General features: G+C 38.8%; 1 protein-coding gene across 1 annotated transcript in view; it reads left to right on the forward strand.

The window, feature by feature from the left end:
* Positions 1–759: 759 nt before the first annotated feature.
* Positions 760–22026, forward strand: part of NXN (nucleoredoxin) — a gene marked incomplete at its 5' end in the record, with an annotated part of 46217 nt that continues 24950 nt past the window's right edge. The window contains 6 exons of the mRNA XM_018566306.1: positions 760–808; positions 5036–5040; positions 5399–5518; positions 8129–8262; positions 11373–11473; positions 18261–18367. Coding sequence (XP_018421808.1) covers positions 760–808; positions 5036–5040; positions 5399–5518; positions 8129–8262; positions 11373–11473; positions 18261–18367 — 516 coding nt within the window. The remainder of the gene's footprint in view (positions 809–5035; positions 5041–5398; positions 5519–8128; positions 8263–11372; positions 11474–18260; positions 18368–22026) is intronic.

The raw sequence follows: 22026 nt of genomic DNA on the forward strand, positions 1-22026 counted from the left end.
AAACAGTCATTTTGCACTTTCAAAGCAAGAAGTGAATGCTCTGTAAGTGTAAGTATTTCAAAATCACAGCATTTTACACCTGACATGTCTATGTTATTATTAATCATCATACATAGAATTTGGTAGAATTTGATTTTTGAGTGTAAAGCTCTGCTTTTAAGCAGTCTTTGTAAACTGTGTTGTAAAGTAGCCACCGCCCCAAGCTCACTCCTGTGATAGACTATAACTTCAATACACATTAATAAACTAAAAGTGAGATTGAGTCCATCATGGTAGTGAGCCTCTAGTGGTGGCCAAAATTTTGGAGTTGTGGGTAAATTTTCCAATACGGTACCTGTTCCATTGACTGCTGTCTAAGAGGAGATTTTCACTTACTTGCTAGAACATACCGGTGCAAGAAATGCCAAGCTACAGCTAACTGCTTTAAAACCATGTATATGAGTGATTGGATGTTGCAGAGATCCCATCAGCAATCGTAGCATATATGCTCACTGGAAAGATGTGTTTCCTGGGCGCAACATGAGTAGACCTTTTCCATGATTCTGAATTGTCATGGCATGATGATGATATGTTTTTTCCAGCTTGTTGGTTTTCTTTTAGGGTTAAGTAGGGTAAGTTGTTTTTTTCCTTTTTCAAATGAGAAGCACCTTTTTAAAAAGTCACACTGAAGTGATTATCTGTAAAGTATTTCAGTGTGAAATTGAGAAGTACGATGACCTTGCCACATAAGTAAGATTGCCGATGTAAAAACATTTTTAGAAGGCCAATATTATGTTAGTCAACATCTTGGCCAATACCTGGAGAAACAGTTTCAGTTACTGTCATGCACAAAAAGGCGATTTTTATGAAAACTGGAGCAGACAAAATCTGGAGCAGCTGTACACGGCAACCAATTAGCTTCTCTCTTTCATTTTCATAGCTTAACTGAACAAACTGAAGAGATAGATGCGGATTGGTTGCCCTGAGAAACTGTTTAAGATTTTGTCTGCTTCAGTTTTGATAAATTCCCCTCAGTGTTTCAGCATTTCAGTTTTAGGCCACCAAAAGATAGATTTTCTTTTTTTATACAATTTATAGGGCTCTATTTATTATTTTGCGAAGTGCAGTGAAGAAGACTATCTATTAGGGATGCACCGATACTAGTATCGTTATCGGTGCCGATACCGAGTATTTGGGCGAGTACTCGTACTTGCCGAAATGCTCCAATACCTTTCCCGATACCGGAACTTCCTGTCAGAGGAAGATTTCCTCTGACCAGCAGTGACGTAGCTTCCCTGGCTCCCAGGCAATCAGGAAGCCGGGTGGCGAGTAATTACCAGCCTCCCGCCTTCTTAATTGGCCGGGAAGCCGGCTCCATGCTGGTTGGCCGAGAACCCGGCTTTCCAGTCAATCAGCATGGAGTCGGCTTGCAAGCCAATCAGGAAGGCGGGTCATTACTCACCACCTGGCTTCCTGATTGCCCTGGAAGCCGGCTCCATGCTGATTGGCTGGGAAGCCAGTTTCCCGGCCAATCAGCATTGGGCCTCGCTTCCCAGGAAATCAGGAAGCTGTGCGGCATGTCATTGCCCGCTGCCTGGCTTCCTGATTGCCCGGAAAAAAAAAAAAATCTAACATTTTTTTAAAAAGTCCCCCGCCCCCCACGGATGTGCACATATACACACAAACACGCGTCGGTGCGCCTACGTGTGAAAACGACAACTGCGCTACACATGTAACATATCGCCGTGAACGTCGGAGTGAAAGCAATAATTCTAGGGCCACCAATTACTGATGACACTAAACTGATGAGCGGTAAAAGCGTTTAAAGTGTTCCCTATGGGAAGTTTTCAGTATTTTTGTGGCTTCACAGGCGAACGTAAGTTTAAAGCTTGACTTGTTTGGTATCAATTTACCCGGCTTGACCCCATCTTTCATATTTTACCAAAAAAATGGGTATTATATTATGTTTCTGTGCAATAAATTATAATTTAGTTTATTTTTTGCTAAAAATACTGGTTTGGTAAACATTTGCGCAAAACCCGTGCGACATAAAAAATTGCAACTAGCATTTTTTAATTCTACAGGGCCTCTGCTTTCAGAAAATATATAATTGGGGGGTTTGAAGCTGTTTTCTAGCCAAAGATTTAGATTTTATCATGTGTGCGCAAATAGTAAGAAAATGCTCCGGACAGCAAGTGGTTAAATTCCCAACCACAAGTTTAAAGCATAAATAATATATAAAAACTGTGCTACCTGCAATTTTTGTATTTTAAAAGATTACCTTTCCATTTCAGTCCACAGCCACTTTGATTTTCCAAAACAGGCACAAAATTAAAATGATGTTTCCTTGCAATATGTTAACATGGAGGTGTTCTGTACAGAGTCTGTGTACAGAACACCTACATCAATCTTATTTCCTGCTTGTGAAAATGGCTTGCTGCATTTCCCAGAAGTCTGCACAGAGCCTTTAAACAAATTACAGGCATCCCGCCGTCAATGTTGGTTGAGATACTGTGAGACCTTTGTATGTCTAAAGGGACACAGATGCTTCTCTATTTTATAGCGCACCACTGTTGGTGGCAGATTGTCTTAGCAGTCAGTGTAGGACATGGTAAGGCTTGCATCAGTTTATTTAGAACAGCGAAAGAAGTGAGTGTTCAAAAAATTCTGCTAATATCCTAACAATACCCTTAGAGTTGCATAAAATCTATAAACGTTGTGATTCATTTTAACCCCTTCATGACTGAGGCCCTTTTTTCAATTTTTGCACCCATGTTATATTCCACATTTTAGGCCTGAAAATGACGTAAAACCCCCCAACATTATATATTTTCTGAATGCCAAGACCCTATAGAATAAAATGGTGGTAGTTGAAAATTTTTATGTTGCGCAATATTAGCGCAACTCCTTATTAAACCCCAAAATTTAGTGACAAATTTAATTAAATGCCCCAAAACACAACAAATTACCCATTTTTTTAATGAAATATAAAAGATGAGGTTACAACGAGTAAAACGATACCCAACATGCCCAGTTTACAGATTGCGTGCGACCGTGAAACGGCGAAAAACTGCAGTACCCCAAAAAGTCAATAAAAGACACTTTAAAAGCCCCCACAGGTCATCAATAATGCTTTCCATTTTAGAAGGAGGAGCTATCCTTATTCATTTTCTCTTATCAGCAACTCTACCATTCGTTTCCTTTTTCTTTTATAAAGTGTTTTGACACTATATTGCACAAGACCCCTGATGAAGCCCTGTATGGGTGAAACATGTTGGGCATGGGTGTTTAGGGAATAATTTAGTTTAGAGGGTGAGCAGAATAGAAGATAAAAGGAAAAAAATAATAGAGTTGGTAATAAAAGAAAGAGAAAATGAGTAAGGATAGCTCCTCCATCTAAAATGCCTTTTAAAGAAGACAAAAGGGGAAAAATAAAAGCCTTACAATGTATATAGTTCTCAATAAAACTGAGCTTTTACTTTCAAATTGGTAAGTCTGTCTCCCAAATCTGATGGTCAAACCCCCACTAGATTTTTGTCACTTTTATATTTAAATGATGAGTTCTCCACAGTGTCTGATTCTGAGAACTCGGGTGAAGGAGTTCTAGTTTTCCTATGGTCAGCAATGTAAAAGGGAAACAAAAGAAAAAGGACTAAAGTGGAGAGTGAGATCAAGGTGAGGGGCTTGGAAATATAGTTATGTAGAAAACTCAAAATCTGACTTCCTGTGAGAGTACAAGAATGTGCTGGACCATTTAGCCTGTTGTCACCTACCCAACACTGAAATATCAGTCTGAAGTCTCGGCTTTGACAAGTAACAGTTGTCTTGACAGATTCCCCTTACATGTATTGGGTGTGGATCCTCTTTTGTGGATTGAACATAGATTACAGCTATTCTTTTTCAACTCCCTCTACATTTCCATATTATTATTATTGTCAGCATGGGTCCAGACAGACTAGAAACAGCAGCTTAGACAATGTGTACAGTAATTGCTGAATATAGCTTGTACTTGTAGAAGCATGACTTTGGCGTTTGCAACTGTAATCATTTTATTTTCCCAAGATTTCTACTAAAAATGCAGCAACCTTTTGTGAACTTTGATTTAATAAGCATGCCAAATAGTAATCAACACATTGTAGAGGTCACCCCTGACTAGCCAGCAGCTGTTCCTTGCCACCTGGGATATACTTAGCTCATTACCCTTGGCATTAGTTTGCATGACATTAACATCTGCACTAGAAGAAATTTAGATATCCATGCTACTATTTAAAATGATCTAGATCTGCATGAAAATAACATACTGTACATTCATTTTAGATTTCAGTTTATCATTTTGTGGGTGTGAACACATTTATGTACCGTATATACTCGAGTATAAGCCGTCCCGAATATAAGCCGAGGTACCTAATTTTATCAAAAAAAACTGAGAAAAAGTATTGACCCGAATATAAGCCAAGGGTGGGAAATGAGATTCACAAATCTGGTAAATTCAAACTGGGCATACGATGAAAGAATGCACTTGTGAAAGCAGCAATACACCCAGAAATACAGGAATCATAATTAATATTTATATCATCACTTGGTGAGTAAAAATGAAAGAACCAGCCTCTTCTCCTATTGGTTAGTGGAGCTGCCTATCCTCTTTATAGTACAAATAAAGAGGCTCAGAAGAAGGGGAAAGGTCCATGCTCAATTGATTTGATGTTGAAGCTGTAACATTTGTTCGTATTGAATCATTCTATCAAATGCATTTTCTAAACACACTGCCAGTTAGCATTTGATTTTTTCATGATTGTATGAACCCTAAGAAGAATCTGATTTGCCACTGTGGGCAGAGCCCCCACTTATAAAAGGGAATTAAAGGGACGTTTGCCAATGTTTGTAGCTACAAGCATTTTTGATCTTTGCAATAGCTTATTATCTCTTCAGAGTTGTTCCCATACAACTCTCTTGTCATAAGTAATGCGTGAATGAGTCACATTGCTTTCAAGTATGATATTGTTTATGGGCACCTGAAATGTACCCTTAGATGTAAGGATGCATGACCTGCTTCAAGCAAGATCTTTTAATTAGGGTTTCTTCCCTATTAGGTTAAGAAAGAGCTTACTTCTTAATTGGAAGCAAATGTTCTCCATTTGCAAGCTACTCATAGTATTATCTTCAGTTCCAGTTATCTCCATTTGTGCTCACGTTATTTACATAATTATTGAAAATTGAACCACACATAGGTGGCCTTAAGTAATTAATATTATTAAAAGCTTGACCACATGTACAAAACATAGAATTCAGTTACAGATCGTTCATCTTAGTAAAAACTGTTTTAAAACTTACCTTTTTATGTGTTATTTATAACTATAACTAATGTGTGAACTTTAAAATCCTGTTTATATTTTTAGAGCTTTTTATTATTTCCTTTTCCAGCTGAAACTGTGGAACAAGTTCAGAATTTCCAACATTCCCTCACTGATCTTTATTGAAGCGTCCACAGGGAAGACTGTGTGCAGGAATGGCCTCTTGTTAATAAGAGATGACCCAGAAGGTCAGTAAACACATTCATTGACCCATGATAACTGGTGTACTTGGAAAATGATTAATGCTTGAAGTGTTGACATCTTTGCTCCCAGATTTGTGACAATAACTTGAAATACTTTGAACCGTGAAAAAAATGTATATTAAATATTTACATCCTCATAAAGTATCTGATTTACAGAAACTGAAGCATGTGTTGGCCCTGGAAAAAAACAATCTGGTTTCTGTCTAAAATTTATATAGTTGTTATTTTGCTCAGGAGACAAGAAAAAAAAAGAATTATTTATATAAAAAATGTTTTAATTTTTTTCCCTAATCGTACAATAGAGGGTATAAGATCTATAGTGTTAACTCTGTGAGTTTGTGCAGTCTCTTTCTGATTGTAGATGCATTCAATGTGACACTAACAGGGTTATTCACAAAAGGGTGAAGAGTTTGGAGAAGGCAGGAGAAGTGAACAATCTAGGACAACATAGCTCAACTGGAAAGTGAGCTGTTTTGGAGAATGTTTCCAGTTCAGCTATGTTGTCCTAGATCAGTGGTGGCGAACCTTGGCACGCCAGCTGTTTTGCAACTACAAGTCCCATGAGGCATTGCAAGGCTCTGACAGCCACATACAGAGGCAGATGCATGTTGGGATTTGTAGTTTTGGCACAGCTGGAGTGCCAAGGTTCGCCACCACTGTCCTAGATTGTTCACTTCTCCTGCCTTCTCCAAACTCTTCACCCTTTTGTGACTAGACATTTCACTGTTGCAAGAGTTACCTACATATCTCATTATGAAATTTGTGATTCTTGGAAACTTCTTTGAACATCAGACGCTGGGACGGCCATTCCTGGGCAAATTAGTGGTTGTTTGAAATCTATGCCACTTATAGATTATTTTCCTTACAGTGGAATTATTGATCCAAAAATTATTCAAAATAATTTGGCCATATAATAAATTCCTTGCCAGACTCATAGTCATCTACACCTTCTTTCTGAGGGCCTTAAAGAGTTCTTTTGATCTTGGCATGATGACATTACAATGGTAAATGTAGGGGTGTACTTACTTTTTTTTTACCATGTGACAATTTAGCATTTTTGTTAATTTTAGATTGAGATGCACCATGTAAATTTTATGTTTGAGTATATCACCTTTGCTTGTAGGCACTAGATTTAATGTTTGCCATTAATATACGTTGAATTCAACAATTTGAATAGGGTTTTTACATTTTCACATAACTGTAGTTGAGGAGGGTGGAGGGGATATATAGCTGAAGACAGCTGAATGGAGAAATTATTTAGCAGAGAACTGTGGGTAGAGGGATAGAGCATATAGCAGAAGACTGTACGATGTACACTGGTTATCCAGAATAACCATTTTTCTTTTACTGTCTTGAGGGGATAAAATATGGAAACTGCCATATCCGACTTTTTTTTTAGTTTTTGAAGCTTCAGGATTTGGCCTTTCATGCTAATGCATGCCTTACAATCTTGTGAGTCACTGATCTGGAATAAACTTCCAGATGGAGAAGTCTGAAAGTGTGGTTTTTCAACTTGCGCTTGTTCCAGTTCAGTGGTAAGGATGTCAGGATTGAGATGACGGCTCTGGAGCCTGTATTAAAACTCCATAGTAGCTCTTCATATATACTGTTTGTCTTTACAGGTGCCGTTTAAATAAGCCTAAACTTACCACATTCACCCTACAACTGCTGAGGAATTTTTTTTTTTATGTTAAACATTGTGCATTGAAGATAATGTAAGAATTTAAATGCATGCTAAGGCAAAATCAATATAAAAACACACACCCAGTACATCTCTGCAATACATGCACAATTGTTTATATTCCTAGTATAGAAAAAAAAATACCTGCAAGAAATGCACTCTGATTTTAATTCCCTATTGAGGGCTGACAACCTACAGCATTTTTGTGCACTGCGTGGTGTCAGCCCTGCCTATTGTCATTTTGCTAAACTACCCACCACTGTGTTCTTATCTACAGCATATGGACTAATTGATTTGTAGTCCAAGATGAGAACAGGAAGGGCTAAAAAGGCTTCTTTGAGATAACACAGAGTGAGAACTCTGGACAACTCTGAATTTCTTGCCAGATCAATAGGTATTTTTTTGCACTTGTAAAACAAGTACAAAATGCTTCCAATAGTATATTTAACACACCAAAAAAAGGAACAAATCGGAGAAGTCAATTGTTAGGTTTTATATACTGTACAGTTTAGGTGTATAGGCTTAACTGCAGCTTATCTTTAAAAAAAAATGTATTGGACTTCTAAATAATTTATATTTGCAAATACTGTAGTACAGTACTGTTACAAAACACAATATTTTGGAAATTTTAAAAGAAAATGTATTTTGGCAAATCATTTTGATGTGTGAGCTATATTTTCAGCATAGACATTTACACATGCATATGACATGCACCTATATGCAGTGCCCCCCTCCTCCCCCCTCAGAAGATCTCCATGTAGTTTTACTTGGATTGCTGCTAAGGATTGGTAGATGGTGCCCTCTTTATTTGGTCTTAAAACTTTAAAACCTCTGTGGCTTACAGGAAATGTATACATGACAAGAAAGAAGTAAAAAATACAATGAATTTTACTATTGATTATCAATCTTCCCAGGTCTGGAATTCCCTTGGGGGCCAAAGCCTTTCAGTGAAGTAGTTGCTGGACCTTTGCTCAGGAAGAGTGGCCAGGCTCAAGACAGTAGTATGCTGGAAGGGTCTTATGTTGGTGTTTATTTCTCTGCACATTGGGTGAGTGCCTGTGAAGATATGGAACAAATACTTATTGGCGTATTGACCACTATTTTCCATGTTGTATCTTTTGCAAATTTGAGTACAAATAAAGTGATAACTGCTTATTGGATGATTCATTATTCGTGTTTTCCTTTATGGAAAGTAGCAAGTTAAAAACAAGCAACATTTTGCAGATGAGTCTGTGAACTTCTGTAAAGTCTTAGTCCTGCAACTGTCTACTACTACATACTCAATACTAACAAAAAGGTACCCACTGACTAACCAGCAACTATAGTTAGCGTTGCCCTATGCTAGTGCTGAAGGGGAATAGGTCACAAGTATTTTGGTATTTTTCCTATTTTGTTGCATTACCACCTGGAATTAAAATGGATTTTTATTTGGATTACATGTAATGGACATACACAAAATAGCACAAAATGGTGCAGTGAAATTAAGAAAATAACTTGTTTTAAAATATTTGTAAAAAATTAAAAAGTGGTGCGTGCATTTATATTCACTTACTGTGAAGCCCCTACATGAGATCTGGTGAAACCAATTACCATAAGGCCTCATTCACGCGAGAAACGGCCAGGACGTACAGCTCCGTGCTGCGTGCACGGCCGCATCGGGCAGCTCCCGGGAAGGACAGGTGCTCCGTGTGATTTAGTACGCAGACCGTCTTTTTCTATGGGAGTATGCGGCTGTACGCCGCCCTACGCTCACCCGCCCTGCACGCCCATGCGTGTGTCAGGATGGATCCTGTCTGCGCCCGGGCCGGAACACCCGCACCCGTATGGACCTGCACTTGGGGTCAGCGTAGGGCGGCATACGGCTGCGTAGTCCGATAGAGAAAGACAGGCTGCCTACTAATCACACGCAGCACCTGTCCTTCCTGGGAGCTGCCTGATACGGCCGTGCACTCAGCACGGAGCTGTACGTGCCAGCCGTTTCTCGTGTGAATGAGGCCTAAGAAGTCAAATAATAAATAAAGACCACCTGTGTGCAATCTAAGTGTCACATGATCTCAGTATATATACACCTGTTCTGAAAGGCCCCAGAGTCTGCAACACTACGAGTACTTGCTCAAATGCTCCGATAAATCCCTGATACCGGAACTTCCGGTCAGAGGGAGATTTCTCGAGAAGCCGGGCGGCGGTTAATGACTTTCTGCCCCGGCTTCCTGATTGGCTGGGAAGCCGGATCCTTGCTGATTGGCCTGGAAGCCAATTTCCCAGCCAATCAGGATGAAGCCAGCTTCCCGGCTTGCTGTTCACCAAAAGGCATGTGGGAGAATACTCAAACATATGAAAATAATAGGTGTCCTGGTCAGATGAGACTAACATTTAGCTTTTTGGCCTTCAAGAAAAATGTGATCTTTAGTGCAAACCCAAGTCGTCTCATCACCCCGAGAACACAATCCCCACAGTGAAGCATGGTGGTGATAGCATCATGCTGTGGGGATGTTTTTCATCAGCAGGTACTGGCAAACTGGTCAGAATTAAAGGAATGATGGATGGCTCTAAATACAGAGAGATTCTTGAGGTTCATCTTCCAGCAGAACAATGACCCTAAGTATACTGCTAAAGCAACACTTGAGTGGTTTAAGGGGAAACATTTAAATGTCTTGGAATGGCCTAGTCAAAGCCCAGACCTCAATCCAATCCAGTTAAGAATCTGTGGAATCTCAGTGGCTATATGTGCCAAGCTTAGAGAAACATAACCAAAGAGACTTGCAGCTGTAATTGCTGCAAAAGGTGGATCTATAAAGTATTGACTTGGGGGAGAGAATAGTTATGCAGGCCCAAGTTTTCTGTTTGATCTTATTTCTTGTTTGTATCACATTCAAAATGATTTTGCATCTTCAAAATGGTAGGCATGCTGTGTAAATAAAATGATTCAAACCCCCCAAAAATCCCTTTTAACTCCAGGTGGTAATGCAACGAAATAGGAAAAATGTCCAGGGGGTGAAGCCACTGTATTTTATGCTTAGCATTTTATGCCACCCAATGGTTATGTATCCGCATGTCCATTGTAATGTGCTGCTTGCCATTGAATACATTTCCAGTGAAAATGCATGAAGAATTGTTTTAAACACCTAATAATGGATGCTTTTAAGATGGTGAAAGAGCTGTCAGATATGAAGCTCATTAATTATGTTTGACTTCTTTAACACCACAATCAATAGGTAATTAAATAATATATGGCATTCCAAAAAGACATACATAAAATGTGGGTCTTTCCTGCCTGGTTTGTACAAAAAAAGGCCTGTTTAATGTAGCCAGAACAGAATATGGTTTTGTCTAACTTGCAGTTAAACATTAGGATCTATCTATCTATCTATCTATCTATCGATCGATCGATCGATCGATCGATCGATCGATCTATCTATCTATCTATCGTTAAATTGTACTGAGAAGTACAGTTTGAGAGTAAGCAACAGTAACTTAATGTATGCTATCTAAAATAATGTTCATAATGGAGAAAAACCTCAAATGGTAATGCTGTGTGATCACCATATATACATTCTCTGTGCTGGCATGTATGTAATGTTTAAGTTGCATCCAAAACTGGCAAATGCGCCACACAAGGCCTACCTCACTGACCTAAAGTGTTTCATAAATGTCATAGTCTTCCCTTGCTGCTTCTTAAAAAAGAATAACTGTCAGAAGTTTAAAATATTTGTTAAATTCTCCCCAGGGGGCCCAGTGCAAATAGCACTTGTCCCCATTCAAATCTGTGTAGTGGTTAGAAAATAAAACAACATCTAATTTCTGTCAGTGCAGTGTTAAGCTCAATTTATGGGCACTCCATATGGGGGCATTACAGCCAACACTGAAGCTCCTTTCTATATTTTTCAGCCCCCCATGTAATATTGTAGCCCTCCATGTAAATTAGGAACTATTTGGCAATGCTGCTCAGCAACCACTGCACAGATCTGAACAGGGACAAGTGCAATGTGCATTGGGCCCCCTGTGGGATTTAACGAGCATTCAAAACTTCTGACAATACTTTTTTAAGTCTTGGATGTGTACACATTGCTTTGAATATTTTTAGCTTTTATAGCATCCTCACTGCAAGTTTATTATGAAGTATGAGAACTTTCTAAGTGTACCCTCTCTAAATTACAGTGTCCTCCTTGTCGAAGTCTGACAAGAGTGTTAGTGGAATCTTATCGAAAAATCAAAGAGTTGGGTCAGAAGTTTGAAATAGTCCTTGTTAGTGCCGACAGGTAAGTGTGGCTCTTTAGGGTATAAGCCAAGAACTGTACCTAGTGTACCTGTGCCCAAACTATGGACAATAAAGTATTTGCATTTCCTTAGCAAGCAATAAATGAGCTAATCCATCCTGTCCTCTATAACTGGTGGTATGATTATGCAGGATTTTAGCATGCCAAAGCGGTACATTGTTTTTCATGGAAATTTGTTGTTTTATATTGTAGGCCTGCAATTCTTAGTAAATCTTAGGAATAACTCACTTAAATCTGTCCAAACAAGAGTCCAGTAGACATCCCGGGTATGATAAAGTTTGAAACACAAATCATAAATTATAATATAATAAATAATTATAATAATAAAAAATTGTCCAGTAAATGGGAATTCTAGGGGGCGCTGCCTGATCCATTTCACAGTCAATAGAGTACAGTAAAAGTGCAGGCAGGGCACTAGACAAAGCTCTGGGGACAAAATTGAAGTGAAATAGTTTGATAAATATATGTAATTATAGCAGATTACATTGTATTGTGTGTATTCTGTGTAAATGTCATGTTTGAACTTTTGAATTTCCCGCCGGCTCCGCCCCCCGCTGTGACGCCCACAAACAAAACTGAATGCCGGCATCGGCCGGGGCGCACACAGCAGAGGACACCGCGGGCTCGCAGGGACAAGGTAAGTGACACTTTTGCGCAATCCTGAGTGTGGCTCGGGGTTACCGCTCTTGGTATTGAAAATTAACCCCGAGCCACACTCTCGAATACCGCCAGGGAGGTTAATGTGAAGTTATTCATTCTCTAAGATCATCAATGATCACAACAAACACTCAAAAGTCAGATTCTAAGAGCTTAGAAACATCTGCTGTGTGTTTACATTAAAAGACTGGCAGGCTGACAATATTTGCTCGCTATAGAAAATCCCAGTATCTGTGTTGTGAAATTTGAAAATGTATTTTGCTTCCATTCATTAAGAGCCCATTCTTACCATATCCAGACCAGAATGTTTCTTGTCTGGTCCAAAAATGCCCCCTATGTGATAGCAGTTAAGTGTAAAAAAAAATAATTAAAGTTTCATATATAAAAAAAAAGTTTTAAGTCCCCCGCCCCTCCATATGCACGCACTTATAAATGTAAATACGCCCCGGGTGCGCTTGTGAGCGAACCCAACGATTACGCCACACATTACATATCACCATGAACATCGGAGTGTGAACAATAATTTTAGGGCCATCAATCACTGATAACACTAAATTAATGAGCGGTGAAAGCTTTTAAAGCGTCGCCTATAGACAATTTTAGGCATGGCAATTTTAAAGCTTGACATGTTTGGTGTCTATTTACCCGATGTGACCCCCATCTTTAATATTGCGTAATAATGTTTTATAACACAACGTAGGAAAAACTGTTCGTTTTTTTTTTTTTCTTTTTACAAAATTTTCGGTTTTGTTTTCATTATATAGTAAAAAATAAAAACCCGCAGTGGTGATTAAATACCACCAAAAGAAAGCTCTGTGTCCCCGAAAAATGGTAAATTAATTTCAGTACAGCGTTGTATGACGGAATAAATATCAGTCAAAGTACTGCAGTGCTGAATACTGAAAAATGACCTGGGCAGGAAGGGGGTTTAACACCCTGGTCAGCAAGTGGTTAAGTTTCAAAAAATAATTTTGCCACGCGTTTCCAAGCTTTTCCTATTGAGTCTATGGGAACAAAACACACTGCAATCTGCCATAAAGAAGCTCATGTACTTTTTCCAGCGACCGGGATTTTACAGCTTGCAAACAAAATGCACAGGAGCGAATGGGGGCCATAGGAATGAATGGGATTTCTTGTTTTGCGTGTTTTATTGTCGGTTTTTATGCATGACAAAACGCAGGGTGTTTGAATAGGGCTTTATGGAAGATATATGTAGACTGCTACTGCTGACCTCTCCTTGAATTACTTTTGCCTGGCTTTATTACTGATGGCGGCTTCAATTATTCCTGAATCATCAACCCAGAACAAGTATGCAGATCAGGAGTCCTGTCATCACTCTCATTTCACTGATTGAATGCTTGTTTTGGGTCAGTGACTTAAAGTACTAAAGGCAGGGGCAATCAGGAAAATGGCATTTGTAAAAAAATAAAATCAGTATGGCAGCCCTGAAATCTCATTTCAGGTTTTGTTTGGCTAGTAGAGGTGGTTTGTGGTGGTTATATCATTAATATAGTTACATTACGGATATACTTGCCTTTAGTTTTATATATCAGAAAGATAACTTGTATACTTGTGTATTATTCCATTTATTCTTCTAAAGCATGGATTTTGTATCTCTTCTGCCAGTGTAAAAGCATAACCAAGTACTTTTTAGAGCTAGAAAGTGTATTCAGCTATCAGGCCTTAAGGACCCATTAACACTGTTGAGTTCTGAATGAATGCAGGCCAATCATTTGAATGGGCTGGCAATGCCACAAACCACCATTTTTTTGCAGGACACTGCACCACAAAGCACGGTAGCATGTTATTCTGAATATCAGTGGTGGTGCATTGGGGAGCCATTAGCAATGAATGGCACTGCATCTCGCCAATGTGCGTAAGCACGTTACCGCTCTGCAACAGTGTGAATGTGCCCTAACATGCCTGACACAGTCTATATACAGGTATTCCTCACTTAACGACCGGGTTCCGTTCCTACGACCAGGTCGTTAAACGGATTGGTCGTTAAGCGAGGAACTCTATACTGTACTGTATAGCGTTGCCAGTGTACTGTACATCGGGCAATGGAAATACTTACCGGGACCCGCAGTGAAGATCGGAGGACACCACTTCCGCCGGCGACACAGCGCACTGACGCTGACGCACAAGGTCGGAGGCCGATCGGCGGTCCGTCGTAAGTGCGAGTGGTCGCAAAACAGGTAAGTCGGTAAGCGAGGAACATCTGTACAGTAAACTGCTTGTTATCCAGCATCCACAGGGATTGGTAGATTCTGGATACATTTAGTTTCTGGTTGCTTGAGAGTTTCTATTAAAAATAGGTCTAACTAATGCCATACCCCATATTATACCATATCATAACATAAACGCTGTATAGACTTCATATAACTATTGAAATAAAGTAATCAAAAACAAATTTAGACATACATACTCAGTACTAGTGCTGCAATACAGGCGCTGTAATGCTGTGTGCACTATGGCTGCCTGACATTGGGACTGGACATCAGTATATTGTAATCAATGAGCAATGCAATGCAGTACTGGGAGTGATCACTAGCTGCCACTCGTTCCCAGGATAATATAGCACTTTTCACACATGCTAGTCAGACACTCATTCCTGGGATAATAGAGCACTTTTCAAACATCGTTCAGACCCTAATTCCCAGGATTATACAGCACCTTTCGGCTCGTGTGCACAGAGGATCACCCCCCCACCACCCCCGGTTAGATGAGAGGTTTCAGTTAGTTGAATACCGGATAACAGAGAGTTTACTGTTTTCTGCGGCTCTTTCCCATCAGCTGAAACAGGTGTACATTTCAGATTACATAGCCACCAAATCTAGTATAGGAGCTTCAGAATATGTAAAGGTAAAACACTGTCACATAAGAGGGCCTGTGATGCCATCCGTCTATCTAAACAATTTATAGACTAGAACATGTTCAAAATGTTATTGGTGAAAGCTGATATTGCTGGTGGACATTGCACTAATGGTTAGCTGTAGAATGTCAGTTTTGACACCACTACACATCACACTCTCAGGGTAATACTGAATCATTACACAGGCTGACATTTCACATTGAAATGAAGTACAACTGTAACTAAATATTGTAATGCAGTTTTGTATGATCAGAGAATATTTTAATACTTCTGCAGTTATTCGACAACAGTGTGTTGCAAACACTCTGAAGCGAAACCTATTTTACACATAACGTTTACATTGCAGAGCATATTCCAATCATTCTATCTGACTATATATTTAAGTGTTGAACAGAAATATAGCAAACCATATGTGTAGTGAAAAGCATCAGAATATAGGCATGTGGCTTTTGTCATTTTTCCACATTAACAATGTTTTATTCTTTACTTTCACATTCATACAAATCTCAAGGGAGTTGCTTTTCACAATGAGGCCTCCCTTGTTTGGCATTGCAAAACTGTGAAGATGACATCATGAGTCTTGTATGTTCTGGCTCAGTATTTGGTGGTATTGTGTTAATTCTTTACTGATTACATTTTAAAGTGAAGGTTTAATGATGCACTTTAGTGTATATTTTATTTTATGAGAGCAACATTTCTTTTTAAGTATATCCATACTGCTTTAATATTTGCTGGGGACCGGTAATGGAATTGTACCCAAATATGCAGAGTTACAGGAATTTCCCCCATAAATGTATGATGGTGAAAACCCTTTCTGTTGTTGGGTTAGCCAACGCTGACGGACGGTGTTTCGAATCACACAGTCTTTTTGTAACAACCTCAAAATTTTTTCTCAAACTCAAAACAACAAAAGTGCTTTAGAGTCACAGCTACCTCATGTCACAAAACACATCCCCCACTTGGAGCTCTTAAGTGGCCTTAGCCTGCATTCACACCTAGGCGACAGTGTTTTTACTCGTTTCTACGTGTGTTTTTGCTGCATGTTTTTTTGTGCGCTTTTACATATGTACATTAAGTTGCACGTTTTTGTGAGCAGATTCTGACACATTGATTTAAATGGCCAAACGTGCAAAAACAATCATGTCTTGCGGTTTTGAGCATTTCCATTGAAGTCTATGGGGCCGAGAAGCACTTAACCACTTGCTGTCCGGAGCATTTTCTTACTATTTGCACCTACATGATAAATTTATAATTTTTTTGGCTAGAAAACAGCTTCAAGCCCCCAAACAATAAGATATGTTCTGAAAGCAAAGACCCTGCAGAATAAAAAAAATGCTAGTTGCAATTTTTATTTTGCACGTTTTTTGCGCAAATGTTTATCAAACACCTATTTTTTGAAAAAAATAAACTAAATTAAAATTTAGTGCACAGAAACAGAATACAATACCCAATTTTTTGGTAAAATATGGTGTCACGTTGAGTAAATAGATACCAAACATGTCAAACCTTAAAATTGCCTTCGCCCGTGAAGCCGCGAAAAACGTTTCCCATGGGGAACATTTTAAACGCTTTTACCGCTCATCATTTTAGTGCTTACAGTGATTGATGGGCACATAATTATTGCTCTCACTCCGACGTTCGTGGCGATATGCAACATGTGTAGCGCAATGTCGTTTTTGCACATAGGTGCACCGACACGTGTGTGCACGTGGGGGGCGGGGGACTTTAAAAAAAACTTTCTTGCATTTTTTAAAAAAATTTTCTTATATATTATTTTAATTTTTGAACACTTTATTTTTTTTATTTTTTTTTTACACGAACGCTATTGCTATTACATAGGGGGCTAACAAGCACCCTATGTGATAGCAGATAGGGTGTGACAAGTCCTCTTTATGGAGACTTTTCAGACCCCTAATTTCAACCCGGGACCCCAAAGACGCTGAGGAAGCAGAGATCTGCTTCCCCAGCTTCTTCTCCTGGCTCTTGCAGTCGGAGACTGCAACGAGTGACACCGGAATGTAATACACATCACTTCCGGGTCCAGTGATCGGAGGAGAGATCAGCGGCTGGAAGCCGCTGAATCTCTCCGATCAGTTTTTTTGCAATTTACAAACTGCTTGCGTCAGTTTTGGTGGACCTATAAACAGGAGAATCAAAGGTGTAGATGAATGCCCATGTAGTCCTTGTGTCTGCAGGATAACTGAAAGTTATGTGCTCAATAAACCTACAAGAAAATGAGACACGCAGAGTAACACTGAACACCTGACAATTTATTTCATGTATCTGGGGACAGTAAACCTAATCTTGGTGAGATGATATTAGCTGGCAACAGCTGAATAGTGCTGGAACGAAAAAACTGCTAGGCAACTTTTTTTTTTTTGTCATAACTAAATGTGTTACAGTAAAGGTATTATGGGTGTCAGCCATGGAAACAATCTCCTTGTTAACACATGCAAAATTAAAGACTGAACAGCATTTTACTAATAAGTGCAGTTCAGACATTTTTGTTCCAACAGTCTGGATGCACCGTGATGACTCATTTGGCATGGAAGAGATCTCATGCTCAGATCAGTTGGCGCTGTGCTGTATATTAATAGTTTATGGATTCAGTTAAGTATGATTACCCGGCATCATTTAATTTATGTTAACCAGTTCATCTCCCACACTGGTGCAGCCCTGATGGACCAGAGCACTTTTTACTTTGGGACTATGGGCCTGCTTTTTCGGCAATAACTTTGTAGTTAATATGGTATTATTATAGGACAAAAAAAGGCTTTTGTTTGGTTATATTGTCTTGTACAAATGATTTTAATTTTTATGCAATCCATAGACAAAACACAGCAAAACTAAAAAAAAACACACTTTATTTATTTAGTAGTATTATGCAACCAGCACATTTTGGTCACAAAGGGGTTTGAATGGCAGTATGGTGTCTACCTTTTGCAAAGCACAGGAAAGGTGGGCTGATAGAGGACTTAAGCTGGCCAAAGAAGAGAGATCACTCCATTTTTCTATCCATTTAGTATTCTTTCAGATATGTACTTTTCTAACATTTCCTTATAAAACCCAGCATCTAACCAATGAATCTAGAATTTCTGGCTACATTTGCTAAACCTTTCATATGTTTTTTACTGTGCCAATGCGGACATCTTATATCCTCTCACAGTGTGATTTATAGCTACTAAAAGTATGCGTTCGGACGATAAACTAGATTGTTATTTTGTTTTTATCACTTAGGTCAGAAGAATCATTTAAGCAGTATTTCAGTGAGATGCCCTGGTTGGCAATTCCGTACAGTGACGAAGCACGGCGGTCACGATTAAATCGATTGTATGGCATACAAGGTGAGATATACCATTGCTTTTACCATGTTAGTAATGGAAAAACAAAATATTTCACATATAGTCATGAACATATTTCAGACTGGAGATTAGATTGTGCACATAATTAGAGTAAAATGCATTAACACAGAATGACTAAAGTCAAGATGGTAATGTTGTATTATTAATGGGGCCTATTACTGCCTGCTTACACAAGAGTTGATTTTTACTATTAATATTGCTTTAGACATTTGTCATAAACTGTTAGCATTACTGTTGTTTTGCCTTTCGAGTAGGTATTTAAAAAAATATTATTGCTGATGTATTAAGCATTACAATTTTCTGGGCACTGCTTTTAATTGCCGTGACATAACATTGAATACTGACACATTATTTATTTCCACTATTTATATAGCAGTGATTTATAACATAGTGCTTCACAGAGTACATAGATCTAATACACATGACCCCATTCTGAAGCCGCTCACTGTCTAATGTGCCTACCACATTTGTCATACTGTAGATCTGGCAACATAATTGCCTTCTGGAACTCATACGCTATTCATATGGGTGCTGATGTTGCTGCATTCTTATTTGTATAGAATTTGTATACTTTACATTACTGATGTTAAATCCTGATTTGAAGCATTTGTGCTGCAGGTTTGCATTGTGGTCTAACAATGGATGTATAGTTTATTTATGTATTAGCACAAGTGAGCACCAACGTATTGTGCAGTGCTATAGAAGACTTGGAAAAATTAACCTCCTTCCCTTCATCTCTATCCTCTGTAACATATTCACTCATTTGTTTACATGCTATGGTCAGTATGTAAAGGCCAGCTAACCTACCAGTATGTTTTTGGATTGTGGGAGAAACCTGTGTGAACACAAACATAAAATTGCGATACTCATAAAATATTGTCAGTGGAACCTAGGATCTCAGGGCTGAAAGGAAAGAATAGTGACCACTTAATGCAGACATGTGCAGACCACGAACACAAGTAATGTTCCAATGTTAATGCTTGAACAAGAGTACCCTAAAAATAGTGGTATGCTGCTCAAAATATTTTCATTCTGAGTAAGGGCTGTGTGACCCCACCCTAAGCTATTGTCTATTGCTTCCATGAATAACAACTACCAACTGGCAATCTGTTCCCTCCACTTGTGTACGTTGACAGTTTAATAAACAGGAAGTACAGGAAAGTTACCTACTGTAAAAGTTAAATCTAGTGGATACATTAACATACTTACAGTAGCTGTGTGCGTTACTAGTAGCTCTGCGTATTATGGAACTTATTTGTTGTTAATACTGTAGATCAGTCCTTTAAAGGGATGGTGCCGGGAAGAAAAGAATCTTTATTCCTCACTTTGTATATCATGAATACCAGTATTGTAATCTGGGTGGAATACTGATGAATTATAAAGAGCTTTTCTTTTTTTCCTTTTCAACACTGCATTGATGTACATAGTGTAACTGACAAATTTACAACTGAATATCACACAGATATAAAGAACACTATTTAATCCAGTTACAGTATATATTCATTCAAAAAAACAAATGTAGTTTTACATAAAACTAACATGAGAAACTTGAAAAAATCCTCCTGCAATCTCCTTCACAGTAAAAAGCAGAATGGCATAGGGAGAATTAGCTGTTTTACCTTTGCTGTTGGTCCAACATAGGGAACACACTTACAGTAGTGGGAGCTGATGGGTGACCTCATCAACGGACTGTTGTTCTTTTATTATCCAATCATAGACTGGAATAGGTCATGGAGCAGGCTGCATTGCTTAAATTGAGCATAGTCTGCACAGAGGTTGTGGACTATGGTGCCTAGATCACAAGACAAGGTTTAACACAATTACAAAACTTTGGGCAGGCAAGATGGTTCACATGTATGTGTTTTTACTTTGTATTTGTCTGCCTGCCTAAAGTTCCACTATTAAGTAAGAATACTGGAGTAAAGTGGGATCAAGAGCCCTAATTCTGCTTGTCCACTGTTGGCTGACCTCTGTGTCATTCATTTTCAAGGTATGTTCTCCTCACTCTACTTGTGCTACTTTGGATCACTGCCAGAATATGAGCTTAATTAGTGATCAGCAGGGGTCTATGCATATACTAATTGTAGAGGAACACTGAGAAAACTCCACTGGAAGGAAATATGTAAGGCCAATGCATTTTACACATTCCAAAACTCAGTACAAAAGGTCTATTACGGGATTGTACCGCATAGTCCGCAAGGGCTAGTGTTGTATAAGGCACACAGAAGTTTTTATTGACATGTAGTCCTCTGTGCTTTTAATAGGCAAAAGTGTGATATTACCTTTGTCAATGATGGAACATTTGACATTTTTTTTTTTTTTTTTTACTGTATGTCTTAGGTTCCCTTTTGTTCATATTATGGGCCTAAGTGCATTATTGCAGTGCACATTACCACAACACACATTACGTGTGTTAGCTTGTTTGGGTGTCATTCATTTTTAACCACACACCAGTGCCCCAAACCAACACAGTCACACACTGCTGTGGGTTCTGGTGCGTTACATTAGAAAAAATTGTGCATATCCAGTTTATGGTCCATTATGGTGCATTGGCAGTCCATTCAAATGAATTGACCAGTCTGAATGGGCCTTTAGGATTACATACAGATTTTACACAATGAACTATGTAATATTCCTGCTATTAATGTGAAATTTGGAACTAGGTAATAATTGTGAAATCAATAGGTTTAGCAAACAACTGATGATGTATTCTTTGAAGGAAATAAGAACCGGAGCATGTGTTGTAGGTTGACCTTCAGAAGTCTAGTTTGGTTCCACTAGAGCTGAGAACCAATTCTTGATGAGCGGATGTAACTTCACATGTTTAATTTCCTCACTGCTTTCTTTGTTACAATAGTGCATTGTGAAGAGAAGAAATGTTTTACTTTGTTGGATTGTGCAATGCTACTCAGTACACAGGGTGCTCCACTAGCTCATAATCCAGTCAGTGCTGACTCAACGATGTTAAAGAATGTAAAGCACTATTTTCTGACATGGAATGAGGGGAATGCACTAACAAGGGCTTGAAAAGGTGATTAAAAAAAGCCAGAGGGAAGAAAGGGTCCAACTCCAGATGCCATTTTTAGAATATAGGTTATGAAGTTTAACTATTTTCTTTTTCAATCAAATTTTTGTAGTTCAGATCCTGTGTGGAAGCAGAGGTGAAACTTTTCTAGAAAATATTTTACTTCCTACCAACAAAAAGAAGGCTAAAATCTATGTTGTTCTACAAGTACAACTTTGTCAGGTCTGAAATCAGTAGACTCGCCGTAAAGCACACTCAGCACCTCTCTGTGGTGTTTAAAGTGACCTTTTTGGGTTCTAAAAAATTCAGCCAAAAGATTCCCTCAGTAGAAGCAACTTATACTCCCCTCTTCTGCAGCCTGTGTTTTTTTAACATCCCTTCTGTTACAGTACTGCAGCTTCCTTAGGATTTTCAACATTCAACACTTCCAGCAGTGCCAGATGCTTGTGTCCCCTACTGAGCTCTGTGTTGTTTCCTCCAATTCCTACGTCACTATAGGAGGCAGAAGTGACGTACAGTAGGTGTAAAAAGAATTGGAACCACAGTATGTGGCAGGGTACATAGACATCTGATGCTCCTGGAATTGTCAAACGCCTAAGAAGCTGGCAGCGGCTGC

Source organism: Nanorana parkeri, unplaced genomic scaffold (assembly GCF_000935625.1).
Source record: "Nanorana parkeri isolate BGI_ZX_2015 unplaced genomic scaffold, ASM93562v1 scaffold935, whole genome shotgun sequence".
NCBI lineage: Eukaryota > Metazoa > Chordata > Amphibia > Anura > Dicroglossidae > Nanorana > Nanorana parkeri.